Genomic DNA, 15,007 nt, shown 5'->3' on the forward strand with positions numbered 1-15,007 from the left:
GAAGAAAGAGAAAATCTAGAGCTTCTTTTCCTTTGAAAATATCTACGTCCTTGGCACATTATAAAAAGATGCCTCACAGTTTATTTTCAAAAACATTCATTCTAGTGTAATTACCAGGACATAGACTGGTCCTGTCAGGACACTGGGATAAATGCTCGAAGATACCGTGCACTACAAAGTTAATGGCGGCATCTGGTGACCCAGCTCATACTGGTCTGTTCCATCCTTCATGATTTAGGGGTTAGGTGCTCAACAGCAACCTTTAAAAACCAAGAAACTACAGCAGCATATTCACATTATTCTTTTGACAATGTTGTTTTTTTCTCTTGTAAATGTTTTTCTAGCATCATAGCTTATGAGTGCAGTGCTTTTAGAAGTTCACTCACACATTACAGATGTCGGATTGTCCTAAAATGCACCATAAAGGAAAGTTTTTAGAGATGTTACCTGCATTAAAGGATCGATTTATAAGATATGGCGAGAAAGTTAGTTTAAATCATTCAAAAGGTTAACTTACATTATCAACAGAGTGTGAACGAAAACAACAGTGTTGACATTCTGTCAAAGATGTCTGCGTACGATGTTGCAGAGATATCTAAAAGTTAGTAGCCTATGCTAACCAACTAGCTCATAATACCACTTTGTACTGCAAGAGAAGAAAGTCTGATGGCCCTCGTAGTTTCAGCTGGGAGATGTAAAAGCAGCGAGCTTGCTACTTAGTCTAAAACGGAACAAAAAAAACTCAGAAAAATGTCAAGAAATGAAACTATTTTCCTTACAAAACAAGAAATACAGTTGTTCACCTTCTGAATTCAAGTTTCTGTCTTTAACGGAACTAAAATGAGCTTATTTGCCTCGTTTAGTCGTCAAAACACTGGTTCTGAGGCTATTTGGGGTATGAGCTAATAGCTAACAGTTGCTAGCTATAGCCAAGGATAGCCAGCAAAGGTCAGCAGTTGTTGTTTACTCTGTTGACACCCCTATGATTTTGTAGCTACCTTAAAATTCTGGCCATATCTTGCCTGTAAGTCGTTGAGGACACAGCTCAATGATAAGGCATTGATTGTTTTGATGGGATGTTTAAATGTCAAGCAGCACACCTCCCTTGCTATCTTGCAGGTTTAAAATAATTTTACAATTTGTTTGGCATTAATGTTAAAGGTGCACTATGTAAAAATGGGTCGCATATTGAATTCATCCTCAAAACAAATACTGTAGGGAGCAGCATATCACCATAGCAACCGCTAACTGCATTCTCTTTATACATCCATGACTGTAGCTGTCGTTGGCTAGCTAGCTCAGTTAGCCATGCAGCTAGCCGGACTACCAGGGTAAAGTTGATGTTTAGGCGGGAGGAGGTTTTTGACTATGAAGGCCCGATGGTTAGCATGCTAACTTCAGTAGATGTGTCTGCTACACAAGACATAGCTGTCTTTGACATTATGTCAAACCTGTTCTTTCTTCACTCTCAGTTGATCATTTTAAGTTAATTTTGAATGTTTTCAGCTAAAAGTCTTACATATTGCACCTTTAAGTATATGCAATTTATATGTTATGAGCTAAAACAGGCAAACACACTGGCACAGTCGTGTAAAGCAATCTAGGGATCTTCAGGGATGTTTGTATTTAACTTTCAGCGCAATCTACTGATTTTAATACAGTTTGAGTCAATTTAAATATACTGCGAGATTCTTTGTGCATGTAATTAAAAATTGACTGTGTTTCTCTAACAATCTTCTTCCAGAGAAAGCTTCAAATGTTTTAAAATTTTTTTTAATCTTTATTCATCTTGTATACATAATGATGTATGACGCTGCACGATGAACTGTCTCTGTTAAACATCTACGTTGCTTTTTGCAGATACTTGGTTACTTTGACTATGCTTTCACGGCTATCTTTACTGTTGAGATCGTTTTGAAGGTAAATGCCCTGTGTCCCCTGTCTGTGCTGTGACTAACCTCACCCCAATAACACTCCAAACGTCTCGTTGCCTTCCAGGTCCTAGGCTATGCAGATTATGTCTTCACTAGTATGTTTACATTTGAGATCATATTGAAGGTAACCTCTTAAATGACAACGAGAGCCTTGCTGCATTCTCTCCTTGTGTGTCACCTGCCACTCAGTACAACCTGGCTTGTTTGTTTCCTTTCTCTTATTTACTTTTTTTATTCATGGCACCTCTTTTAAAAAAAAAAAAAAAGCCAAAACTAAATATTGGAGTTTTGCACACACTAACACAAACACGAGATTTGCTTAAATCAAAGAAACTCAAGTTGGGGGAAGGAAACATCACATCAGCATTACATTCTACTCACATGGGTGTCACGTCATTCGGGCAGTCATCGCTGAAATGATTTTGATGATGCAAGATTATGTAAAAAAAAAACATGATGCAACCCCTTTGTGCAATGCAACACATTTTAATGGGCTGTTCAAACATCGTTAAGGCATTGGCTGAAGTTGAGTTTCATCTGCAGGGAGGTGTTCGAAAGACGCAAAGTCAACTCCAGTCAAAGCTAACTCCATGCCTCTCGTACTGACTGCTCTTCAGACTATCCATAAAAGAGGGGGCAAAACCAACCATGTTCCTGCCGAGCATGGTTCAGTCTGCTTTCCCTGACTGAGTGCATAGAAATGTGGAGTTGTGTCTGGAGCCATTTGTGGCAAAAAAAAAAAAAAGTTAATCGCTGTTTTACTCAAAATTCTCTGATGCTCCTCGTTAGCACTGTCTCTCTCTGCGAGGCTCCACATTTACATGCACCCGGAAAATGAATCCTTTACTTTTATTATTTGAAAGAAGAGTTATTTTTGGCCGGTTTTTCTTCTCTGCCTGCTGAACTCTTGAAAGTTTTTGAATTGGGAGCTGCTTCCCCTTATTCTCAACTATTAAAGAACATAATGGAATGTGCTTTAAGATGACGGTCCGCATGAATGTGACAGTAAGGCCATTTCAACTTTCCAATCACTATAACTAGAGCTTTTGCAGGTAGTAAATATCCCTGACATCGCGGCAACAAAATGCATGTTTTATTGCCTCATCCCATAGTCGATTGTGAAATGAATGACTTACTACTACATTCATGTAGTTAAGGGCCGTGGGGGTGGCGAGGGTAGATTTAGCTTCCTGTTTTCACTGCTCTGAGCTCGCCACCCCGAATCAGAGTGATCAAAAAGAGTGTGGAGAAGTGTGTGCGTGTGCAAGGTGGAGAGTGATGTATGTGAGCATATGTTTCTCCTCATGTGTTCGTACTGTGTGTCTCTGTCCTCTGAAGTGTGGAGCGGGAGTGAAACTATTTGTGCGAGTCTCGTGCGTGTTGGATAAAAAGTGTTTCTTTTTTTTTTTCTTTATCTTTTGCTCCTCTAACTTCTTCCGTCCTCTCCTCAGATGACGACATACGGGGCCTTCCTTCATAAAGGAGCATTCTGTAGGAATTACTTCAACCTGCTGGACCTGTTGGTGGTGGGAGTTTCCCTCGTCTCCTTTGGCATCCAGTGAGTACACACACATGCAGACTGATTTTCTCTGAACAGCACAGCTTTTGTTAGGGATGCACGATACTGGATTTCTGTTTTAACAATTAAAGCGTCGTCTTCTTGGCCTGTGATATCTGAAATAATAATTTTGGGCTAATGCCTATGTTTCATTTTGAAGCCTTTATTAGAGGATACTGATGGCGTGTCGTTATTATTGTGTAAATTAGGCAAATGAGGCTGACAATAGATAAAACAATGAAGAGGTGGAAAAGGAGGCTGAAATCTGTTCTGTTGATGATCTGATCTGCTGTGTGTATTGTGGTTATTTAATTCTGTTGTAAGCGGTTAAGAGTTGACTCTCTTTGTTATCCTGTTAGCTGCTCTCTTTATCTCTTTCTTTTTAGATCAGTCAGGAAGCTGCCAACATATCTTTGCCTGTTCTCAGTGAACATTATAAGAAATGGTCCACCCTTGTCCTAGTATTGATTCTAGTAGCATCTTATTGTGTTAACAAAGCTGGAAACAAGTAGCAGCAAGTTCTTTGTTTAAATAGTCAGTAATGGTCAGCCCTGCAAAATCCACCGCATCAGAAAGTTCCTGCATTAAAAAAACGAGCTCTTCATCGATCCTTTCCGAGAATGTCTTGCTTTAAAACTGACCCTGCACCCGTTTGTCCCCATTGTTCAGGTCCTCGGCCATCTCAGTGGTGAAGATTCTTAGGGTTCTTCGTGTTCTTCGACCCCTGAGGGCCATCAACCGAGCCAAAGGCCTGAAGGTGAAACCTCATCACAAAGCCGTCCTGCAGCTTTACCACATCAAGAACTACAATCTTAGACCTCTCCGTGCAGTAAGGACACCGCAGTTTACAAACCTGTATGTTTCTGTTTCACAGCACGTGGTGCAGTGTGTGTTTGTGGCCATCAGGACCATCGGTAACATCATGATCGTCACCACTCTGCTACAGTTCATGTTCGCCTGCATAGGGGTGCAGCTGTTTAAGGTCAGAGTTTGAAAAAAAAAATGTAGCATTACGCATGAAGACAGAGTTTTAAAATATGTTTAATTGGAATAAAAAAAATGTTTGGTTTTTCCTCCATAGGGAAAGTTCTATCGCTGCACGGATGAAGCCAAGTCCAGCCCAGAAGAGTGCAAGTTAGTTTTACTCGTCTTGTTCCTTCACAGTAGAATTACTTGCAGTAATTATCAGAGTCTCGGGCTAAACCTGCATGCAACACTTTCTCACAGGGGCACCTACATCCTGTATAAAGATGGAGATGTGAACCAGCCGACCATCCACAAAAGACTGTGGCACAACAGCGACTTCAACTTTGACAACGTCCTCATGGCTATGATGGCTCTGTTCACTGTGTCCACTTTTGAAGGCTGGCCTGCGTAAGATTCAGATTTTTGAATCCCTATGCTTTGAAAATTCAGTATTCAGTACTCAGTATTATCAACACCAAATATAAAAGTTGAAAAACAAAAGCTCATCATTTGAACCGAACAAAACCCAGATGACATCCAGAGAACTCGGATCCAAAGCTTTCTGTTTTCGTCTCTTCTCAGGTTACTATACAAGGCGATCGACTCCAACAGGGAGAACCTCGGCCCCATTTACAACTACCGTGTGGAGATCTCCATCTTCTTCATCATCTACATCATCATCATTGCTTTCTTCATGATGAACATCTTTGTAGGTTTCGTGATCGTCACATTTCAGGAACAAGGAGAGAAAGAGTACAAAAACTGTGAACTGGACAAGAACCAGGTCAGAGTCAGAACCAGGTTCACAGCATGTGTGTTTATGTGTGTGTTAGGTCAAAAAATAAACTGCGGGAATGCTTGAAATATATAGATATAATATGTTGAGCCCTGAAAATGTTATCATCTATCTGTACATTTATCTGTACACTCAGAAGATTTATTCCTCAGAAAAGCTGACTGTAGCTCATATAAATGTAGTATGAAGTGTGTTTTTAACCAGTTTTGTATACGTCTGCACAGCGTCAGTGTGTGGAGTACGCTCTAAAGGCTCGTCCACTGAGGAGGTACATCCCTAAGAACCCGTACCAGTATAAGTTCTGGTATGTGGTGAACTCCACTGGGTTTGAGTACATCATGTTTGTGCTCATCATGCTCAACACGCTCTGCCTGGCTGTACAGGTAAGAAGTCACACTGTATTTACGTTACCTAAACCTATCAGCTCTTGAATTAGTCTGTCTTATATTTGCCAGCTTTGTACCTCCCTAATCGCCATGCACCACCTAGTGGTAAAATGAAAAAGACACTGTGGTATAAAAAAGCAGATTCCAGGCATGTAGCATCAATTTTCACAGAGATTGTTTCATTTTTCTCACAACATAAACCTCCAGAATCATTTGAAGGATGCAATAATCAATGAAAATATACACTTAGCAGCTTTAAAGGTGGTCTTTTTAATGCTATTACTTCATTTTTAAACAATGTTGTCTTCTTTTTTTGTTTAAAATTAATTAAGTGACTATTGAAATAATAGCAGCTCCCTTTGCTTCAGTTTTCTTTAACCATCCTCTTTATCTCCGTCCTGCAGCACTACGGCCAGTCGGCGCTCTTCAACTATGTGATGGACATCCTTAACATGGTCTTCACCACTGTCTTCACTGTGGAAATGGTTCTCAAACTCATCGCTTTCAAACCCAGGGTGAGTCGACCTGCATACGTCGTTTCATACAACCAGAACACAAACACACACTAACTCAAACAGAAATGTACCTTAAACACACACACAGTGTTTTCTTACCTACTTTAACGAACATTTTACACAGTTTTATTTAAAGTATCAAAGGAATATTCAAGGATACTGCAGAGACGTAAATGAGGTGATGAATAGCACACTTATATCCATCTGTTAAAAATCAAGCTACAGCTATCATAGCTCAGCACAAAGACTGGAAACAGTGGGAAACAGCTAGACTCGCTCTGTCCAAAGGTAAAACAGTCTTCCAGGAGGTCATAGTGTGCTAATAGTGAGCTCCAGTGGTGGTGATAGGTGGATATCACTGCTCCAGGCCGAGAAATAGTCCTGCACATAACTGCTGTAAAACCGAACCGTGCCTCTGGTTGTGTTCCAGGACTAAGACATGCTAACTCTATCTCGTTAGTATTTAGTAGTAGATTTGAATTGAAATTTCCTGTGAAACGAGGATATTTAAGAATGGCTGGCTGAGTAAAAACAACCTGGTTTCACTGTGTCACTCTTGTGCTACATTGTTAGCACACAGACAATGATGTTGAGTGTTTTGAAGCAGTTTTCTTGCCTACACCTAAACATACTCTGTATGTACATTTCACAATGTTAACATGAGCGAGCTCCTTTAATAACATGTTGTTGGTACCTGACATATCTCAGATTTGGATACCTTTGGACAGAGCCGGACTAGCTGCCTGTTTTTCAGTCTTTATGTCAATCTAGGCTAACCGTCTCCTGGCTGTAGCTTCATATTTAGTGGACGTGTATGAGGGTGGATTCAACGCTGCCATCAAACTCTGCAAGTGAACAAACGTCTGATCTTATAAAATGTTGAACTATTGCTTTAATGTTTGAGAGTGGAGCAGCGAGTCAGTCAGTGAATGATTTCCCTTAATTTCCCCCTCAACTGTGCTGCCCAACAGCTCTGTGTTGAGAAGAAGGACAGGATGCTAGTAAGAGACCGAGTGTGGGGTGCAGTGCTGACTTTCTCCTTTTTCTAGACTCACTGTTTTGAATTATCAGAATAAGTCCTTATACATTTCAGTGAAAGAATAAAGACTTCTTGTTTTGTGCTGATCTCACATCCCACTTGCACACCGCTCGCTCCACCTCACTCAGGGCTATTTTGGGGATGCCTGGAATGTGTTCGACGCCCTGGTTGTGATTGGCAGCATAGTAGACATTGTTCTCAGTGAGATTGATGTAAGTAAGCTCAGCTTCAACGAGTCCCGCTGCTCTCTCGCCTCCCTCTGTCGGGGCCGTCTCGGCTCACACTGGCGCAGATTTCTGGCTTTTTGTCTAATCTTTCGTAACACTATATCTCCTTTTTTCCCTCTCTTCTTGTCCTCCCTGACCCTGCAATTTCATTCACTCCGTTGGCCACTCTTCCCCGATCATCTCCCTTTATATTCCCTCTCTCTTTCACTCTCCATCTTTACCCTTACATTTACCACCATGCATTAACAGCACTATTTCGCTGATGCTTGGAACACATTTGATGCCTTAATTGTTGTTGGTAGCGTCGTCGATATCGCTATCACTGAAGTTAATGTAAGTACTACTTTTTTCTGCCTCCTGAGTTGAACTGAAGCCTTGCAGGAAAGCCACATGACAACTGACAGAATTATTTGTTGAAAACTGATAAAAATGAAGCAATGTCGACTCAAGGAGGGTTTTTTTTTTGTTCTTCTCTGATTTTTTTTTCATTATTTAAGAGGTCTTCAAAACAAACTTTCTTATTTCTGTTTATCTTCTGAAGACCCCTCAGATTTTCTTCAGGGAACTATTTTCCATTTTAAATTGTTATCTGGTCAACTGTAGTGAAAGCTTCCATATTCATCATGATAGTTAGCGTGCTAAAACTTTGCATCTCTGTTTGTGAAAAGGCATTCATAATTGTCAAAGTGCCATTGGCTTATTCTGTAAAGCTTCAGTTTGACCTTCATTTACATCCTGTTATTAGTGCTACATCCGCAGTACTATGACTTACTCATATAGCCTGTCGTGTTGGATCTTTGCTTCTGCTAAATGTCATATTATCCACGTGTTGCAGTACTGTTTGTTGCAGGAATCCTGACATAATTTTCTGATGAACATGCTGATTGTAAACCCTCGGACCCTGGCAGTGAACATATGTGTCCGAAACAGGAGTCTCCTCACATTTCTTTGTGAACTGAGGCCTGTTTGGTTCAGAGCAAGATGATTTTTTCTGATGTGGTTTTCTAATTCTTACTCTTGTTCGTTTTGTTTCCATAGAAACTTGTAGAGGCAAGTATGGCAATGAACAAAAATGTTTTCTGTGTGTAACCTGTGGTGTATAACAACTTTATCTTCGGGACCCCTTTACAGTGGATGAATAACCAAATTGGTCAGTTAATGTTTTATTGACTCAGGCGAAAATAGATTTTGTTATGTTGGAGAAAAGTAACACACTGATTTTCCATATTGATCAAACTTAGTGAGTCAGCTGCTTTGAAAGAGCAATAAAAGTCATAATAGATTACTTACTCTGTACATTGAGCAACTACAAAAATACTCCCATTTAATCCCATTTAAGGCTTCGCTCTTCAATAAAAAACCTAAAACAAAGACTAAACGTCTGTGATCGGCTTTGTTGTGCTGCAGTTGAGTGTAACTGGTACAAAAATGGCAAAGACACACAAACCAAAGACAGGAAGGCTTTGAGACCAAATTTCAAGTTTCAGATGAACAGTCATGGTGATGAAGGTGCTTGTTAGAGATGCAGCGTACCAAAGACTCGATCCGCCCCCGACCCTCCCCCTCCTGAGTGCTCTCGTATCTGAGCTGCAGTGCTGTTTTTCTGGAGTTATATTTCATGTTTTCTGTGTTTTCTCAGTTCGGAAATGTGTGTCTGCATGAGTGTATAAACAAGCACTAACTTTGTTTAAAACATACGGTGGTGGTTATTAATTATTATTATTGTTCTGCATGTGTGTTTTACATGTGTACAGTGTACTTTAAGGTGTGCTGTATGTATGAATGAATGAATGAATGAATGTGTGTGTGATGCGACTGTTGGGGACTTGATGTTGATTTCACAAGGGCTGTCATACTGGTTCTTGTGAGGCATTCTCATCCTCCATTTATGTTTATCTGTGGTTTGCGTTGCATGTAGTTGTTGCTGTCTGTGTCATGCAGCAAACTGGCGAGATCAGATATTAAACTTTTATCATTTAATCATCTCTAATAGCTGATCTATAATGGGTTTGCATTTTGATTTATTGCTTGCTCACTCTAACCACTGCGACCTCTCCTAATGCATGCTGGGAAACCATTCACCTCATTCCTTTGTAACATCCTTTTCATGTCCCGCCTCTCACAGATGGCGCTTGGCCACCCGCTCCATTCCCCTCCGGTCAGTTTTTTCCCATAGAGCCTTGTGAAGTTTGTCCTTTCTCTCTTGCCATACCCCTCGACCTTTACCTCCAGACAGAATGGCCCTGGAGCTCAGAGCTTGGAAACGTCCATCCTACACAACATTAAGGACAGTTTTAACACAGAATCTGTGAAACGTAAGCGTTGCTTGAAAATAGAGCTGCACAAGATGGTTAAAAAATGTATATTTCAATTATTTTGACAGATACTATGATTGGGATATGAGCTATGATTGGTGGGAATGATCATTTTTGATTCACAATTTTTGTTTTCACTGAAAAAACTATTTAAAATCATGATGAGGTGACATTTGTTGGCGTCTGTGCCAAACAAAGATGTCGGCCAGGACATCTCTGCAGCTTTACAGTACTTCATTATAAGCATGTTTTAGCTTTATCAAACATTGCAGCCTCTATGACTTGATCATGTTTCTATTTCAGTAGAATTTCAATCAATTGTGCAGCCCTACTTGAAAAGCTGAAATCATAATGAGATATTGTTTTTTTAAATAAAAGAAAGAAATGTCTTCTTTAACTTTCCTTAAAGTTGTGTTTTAGCTCGTTGTCACAGGTGGCTGATCTAATGCATCAATATTAGCTAAAACAGATAAGCCGTGGTGTGAACTGGATAGAAACAGCGACTAAAATTTAGATCAGGCTTCAGTTACAGTCCTCAAGTGACAGTAAATGTCTGAGCAGCCTTTCAGCGTACTGTTATCAGGTAAGAATCCATGAGCGGATCAGAAGGATTAGACTTCATTCTTGTACACTTTCACTGATGGTGGTTTAATGCAGCTGAGTTTGAGGTTCTTTGATGATCTTGTGTTTGTGTCTCTGTGAGTGATTGTCTCTGTGTTTTGTTCTGTCTTCCTGTAGTGAGCTCTTAAAGCTCAGAATGGAGCTCATGTGTAGCGCAGGTGTGTAGACTCCAGTCAGGTGCATGAACACTCCAACAGTGAAACTCTCTTCTCTCTCCCTCTTCACACCTCTCTGCCTCTCCTCTTCCTCCAGTATGACTCAATCTGTCTGATTTCTATCAGGTCTCTGGTTCCCCCCCCTCCTGCTCTTCCCTCTACGTCTCTCTCCCTCCTCCTCTGTCGTTCATTCACCTCTTTCTGCACCGGACTGTGAGAGCGCCCTGCTATGGCAGTTTTGTTGCAGGGCACTACTGACATGCATGAGTTGCTGCATTGCTATGAGTTCACCGATGGCTCCTCATCATCTTAAAAAAAAAAATGTCTTGCGTGTGCGTGCAGTGCTTCCCCCCCCCAGCAACGTGGCAATGCTGAACGCATGCTCCATCAACGCTGTGGCCAGGATTACCTAAAGAACCTCCTCAAGCTGATTCTACATTATTTTAATCATCTCTGCTCATTCTGCACCTCATACTGTCGAGTAATGTGCTGAGGGATTTGAATGAAGCCATATCTGTCTGGAGTATCTCTTTGTTTCGAGTGCTGAGTTAATCTCATTCTTTTGCAAAAATCACATTATCGTTATACTGGTTCTGCCTAACCACCACCACTGTGATCGATGTTTCTAATTTATTTTTGCACCTGGACTTTGTCTGTGTACAACTGCTCGCTGAACACTACTGATATCCTGTTATTTACTGCTAATGACATTGAATCGCCAGACGATAACTGTGTATGAGTGTGGATTTGTGTGAGCGACAATCAAATTATTTTATTATGCTCAACCGTCTCAAGCATTTTCATTTCAGCCACGGGGGGAAAAAAAAATCAAAAATCAAAATACTTGGTTCACATTAAATCATTGCCACCCAGAGGAGACAAACAGTCCACCATGAGTCAAGGCTCTGTAAGGATAGCAGACGGCGCTTTTATCATGACATGACTTCACATCATTTGTTACGTCAGTCGAGTCGACTTCTCATTCACATCTCCTAAAGCTCAGCAGGGACATCTCAACCATACAGTCCATTTAATCCCATCAGTAATGACCATCACACCGGGGGAGTGATAAAGTTGTGTGCCAGTCTTACATGTTACTAAGTTATTAAGTAAGTTTATGTTGTTCGTCAGCCTGACATGCAAGCCCTACATAGAGAATGTAAACCTGTTGTGTGGCAGTCCTTTAAAGTGTTTAGATAATGTTCGATGTGTGTACATAGACAGTGATACATGAATGTGTGTCTTTGTCATAGTGAAACGATAAGACAGTTTTGTCCCGTCAATGAGACGAGTAGTGACTCTGTTCTGTCTGCGTCTTGACTGAGACTTTTCAAATGTAATGTTTACATGTTTGGCCCAATGTGTGTGTGTGTGAGACCAGCGGTCTCTGTGCAAGTCATTAATACAGGTCTTTGATTTTAAAGCCAACGGAGACTCCTCAGGTGGATGAGCTGGGGGTAAGATGCTCCACCCCCCCTCCTCTTTAGGGCTATGTTTAGATCTGCATTTCTTTGTTTGGTATTTTTTCTTCATCTCCTATGATCTACTGCTTATTTCTATTTGATTTATTTCCTCATGGTAAGGTTTCCATTTCTGTATTTTTTTTCCTCATTTGTTTTGTTTGTTCATTTCCATAAAAAAAAAGAAAAATTTGCTTCATAATCCTAAGTGTTTGGAGTTATTTCTAAGGAGAGTGTGTCACTCAAACGTGATGCTGTGTGTCCTGTTAGGTGGGAGCGGTTTAAGGCCGCTCCCCACGTTTGTACTGTTGACACAGCTACATGGTCGCTGCCACCATTCTTGCGTGGGGTAGTGACCTATGGATGACCCCTGGGATCAGGTCACCCAGCTCTGACCTGTGAACCTCCTGGCCGACCCGCTCGGGTTGGCCCCACTGTGACTCCGCATGCAGTGACTCTGGACTGAGGGTGCCATGCTTGTGCAGATGTGTCCTGTCAAGTATGGCAAGGTTTTCTCCAGCATGCTTGCCTCCTTGCTTCCTCCCCTGTAGGTCTGTACAGTGACAGGGCTCCTGACAGTGCTTTGGACGCAGACTAAGAGAAACATATCAGCTGCAGCTACACTGTTTTACAGACCCTGCCTCATTGGGTTTCGACCAGAAATTGCCTAAAATCTACAGGCTTGTATATGCTGTAGTAAAACCTGCACTTTTAACATCTAAAAGATGTCACCGCTACATCAGAAAACTAATCCATGCTCAAATTCAGCACTCTAAACATGCAGATGTAAAGATGCAGTGCTGCTGTCTCAGCCCATATGTATCTGGCTCTGGGGTCTCACTTCAGACCTCATCATCCCGTAAAGCACAGCCAGATGCTCTGTGTTCACTACGTACGTAATTACCCTCCTGTCCTCTGACTCTGCACTGGTTCTCCACAGAACACGGAGGACAGCGCTCGCATCTCCATCACCTTCTTCCGTCTGTTTCGAGTCATGCGGCTGGTCAAGCTCCTCAGCAGAGGGGAGGGCATTCGCACCCTGCTTTGGACTTTCATCAAATCCTTTCAGGTGAGGCGTAGTACATTTTAAAGATATAATATGTTGGAGTTTTGCAGAGAAATCCAGTCTGAATGCGACCGAACGTAATGTTGGAGTCTCCTCAGACAGATTTTCATCAGCAGTGGTGGTTGTTTAGTGGTGTTTACCACCATCGAAGCAAGTTTGACCACTTGATCATGTTTGTTTATTTGTGTTACTTGCCAGAGTGTTTATTTGCCCCCAGCCAGATTACTTTACCCTACATTAGCCGAAAGCTAGCGGGCAAAAACATGCAAAGGGTGAGTGTACCTGCTGCATATTTGCATTTACGCTTCACACGCCCCTCTGTAACGTTGTCTTCATGGAGTACACTTCCCTCGGGCTCCAGTTTGCAGTCGCGTAACAGCACATAAACACCCGACCATGGAGGTCACCTGTGCGAATGGGAATGAAGATAAATCTACTTGTAAATCCCAAAAATTAAAAATTAATCTCTGAGCTCCCCTCACATCACTGAACAGGTCTGAATCAGAGCAGCAGTGACTCAGAGTGTTTATGCCTCCAGAAGATCTGGCTCTGCGTCCTCCTCAGAGGGAACACTCTGCAAATGTCCCTCGCGGCAGAAAGTACATATTGTGCAAAGTCGCTCATGTTTATCTACTTTCTTTCCTCTCTTTTGCCCGAAGGCTCTGCCATATGTTGCTCTCCTGATAGCCATGCTGTTCTTCATCTACGCTGTCATCGGCATGCAGGTTGGTAACTACATGTGACAGAAAATATTTTTCCTCTGTTTTGGTAAGGCTGCAGTTAACTTCATGTGTGTGATACTTGTGCTTCAGGTGTTTGGAAAGGTGGCTATGGTGGACGGGACGCACATCAACAGAAACAACAACTTCCAGACCTTCCCTCAGGCTGTGCTCCTTCTCTTCAGGTGTGTAGGATTTAGGGAAATTATACCTTTTGCGGGAAAACATCAGACACACATTCCATGCAGACTATTTGTATGTATGTCTCAAAACATACTGGAGGGGATCTTTAAGTTTTTTTAAGTGGGTTACCTTTCGAGTGATTTATTTGTGTCTATCTTGCTGGTCTGTTTCCCAGATGTGCCACCGGAGAGGCGTGGCAGGAGATCATGTTAGCCTGCATGCCGGGGAAGCTGTGTGACCCGGAGTCCGACTACAACCCCGGCGAAGAGATGACGTGTGGCAGTGGATTTGCAATCGTTTACTTCATCACCTTCTACATGCTCTGCGCCTTCTTGGTACACACAAACATGAAACAGTGTTTGGCTTAATACTAAATTATTTAGCTCTACATATTTGGTCATGCACCACCGAGGCAACTCTACAGATATTCGGAAAGCAAAATAGCCAACCTTGAGACCTCAAAAAAGGAATTGAAGTCTCTTTCCTTTTAAAATTTTACAAAAGAAATGGGAATTCTTCTCTCCGGGTCGTCTGAAGTTTGTACAAATATTCTTTCTCCTCTTCATTTCTTTGTCAGTCTCTCACTGACTGAGGAGGACAAGACGCAACATTACAGCACACTACAGGCTGTACAGTGCCAGAAACTGATGAGAACTTATGATAACTAAAAAAGCAAAAAGTGTGAAATTTCGGGTGAAATATGGGAGAATTGTGATCCCGGCTAGCAATCGGGGAGAGGGCAATAAAGTCTCCTGGGATAATCTGAAGTGTTGACAAGTATGGCTACAGTTCAAAAACTACAAATGTTCCGTGTCTAGCGATTGTGCTTAATAAGATGAGACTAAGCAAATGTATGTAAGACAGCTTTCTTGTGCCCGGCTAGATTATCAATCTGTTTGTGGCCGTCATCATGGACAACTTTGACTATCTGACACGTGATTGGTCCATTCTTGGTCCACACCACCTCGATGAATTCAAGAGAATTTGGTCAGAGTACGACCCAGAGGCAAAGTATGTGCTGTGTTACCTCCAGTATCCAAAAGTATTACATTTTTTATCTTTCACCT

At 41.6% G+C, this 15,007-nt stretch overlaps 1 protein-coding gene across 9 annotated transcripts in view; it reads left to right on the plus strand.

The window, feature by feature from the left end:
• Window positions 1-15,007, plus strand: part of cacna1da (calcium channel, voltage-dependent, L type, alpha 1D subunit, a) — a 73,396-nt gene that overhangs the window by 46,666 nt on the left and 11,723 nt on the right. For 3 of the 9 annotated variants that reach the window (XM_084348370.1, XM_084348371.1, XM_084348374.1), the window contains 16 exons: window positions 1,999-2,058; window positions 3,386-3,492; window positions 4,162-4,249; window positions 4,367-4,474; window positions 4,574-4,626; window positions 4,720-4,866; window positions 5,041-5,242; window positions 5,479-5,637; window positions 6,045-6,155; window positions 7,671-7,754; window positions 11,937-11,969; window positions 12,913-13,041; window positions 13,698-13,763; window positions 13,851-13,942; window positions 14,116-14,275; window positions 14,824-14,951. In XM_084348370.1, the coding sequence (XP_084204496.1) occupies window positions 1,999-2,058; window positions 3,386-3,492; window positions 4,162-4,249; window positions 4,367-4,474; window positions 4,574-4,626; window positions 4,720-4,866; window positions 5,041-5,242; window positions 5,479-5,637; window positions 6,045-6,155; window positions 7,671-7,754; window positions 11,937-11,969; window positions 12,913-13,041; window positions 13,698-13,763; window positions 13,851-13,942; window positions 14,116-14,275; window positions 14,824-14,951 (1,727 nt within the window). Of the gene's footprint in view, window positions 1-1,860; window positions 1,921-1,998; window positions 2,059-3,385; window positions 3,493-4,161; window positions 4,250-4,366; window positions 4,475-4,573; window positions 4,627-4,719; window positions 4,867-5,040; window positions 5,243-5,478; window positions 5,638-6,044; window positions 6,156-7,670; window positions 7,755-11,936; window positions 11,970-12,912; window positions 13,042-13,697; window positions 13,764-13,850; window positions 13,943-14,115; window positions 14,276-14,823; window positions 14,952-15,007 lie in introns of all 9 variants that reach the window. The other 6 variants (XM_084348369.1, XM_084348373.1, XM_084348367.1 and 3 more) reach the window with 4 other exon arrangements.

This window comes from Pagrus pagrus (genome assembly GCF_965226575.1).
Source record: "Pagrus pagrus genome assembly, chromosome: 3".
Classification (NCBI taxonomy): domain Eukaryota; kingdom Metazoa; phylum Chordata; class Actinopteri; order Spariformes; family Sparidae; genus Pagrus; species Pagrus pagrus.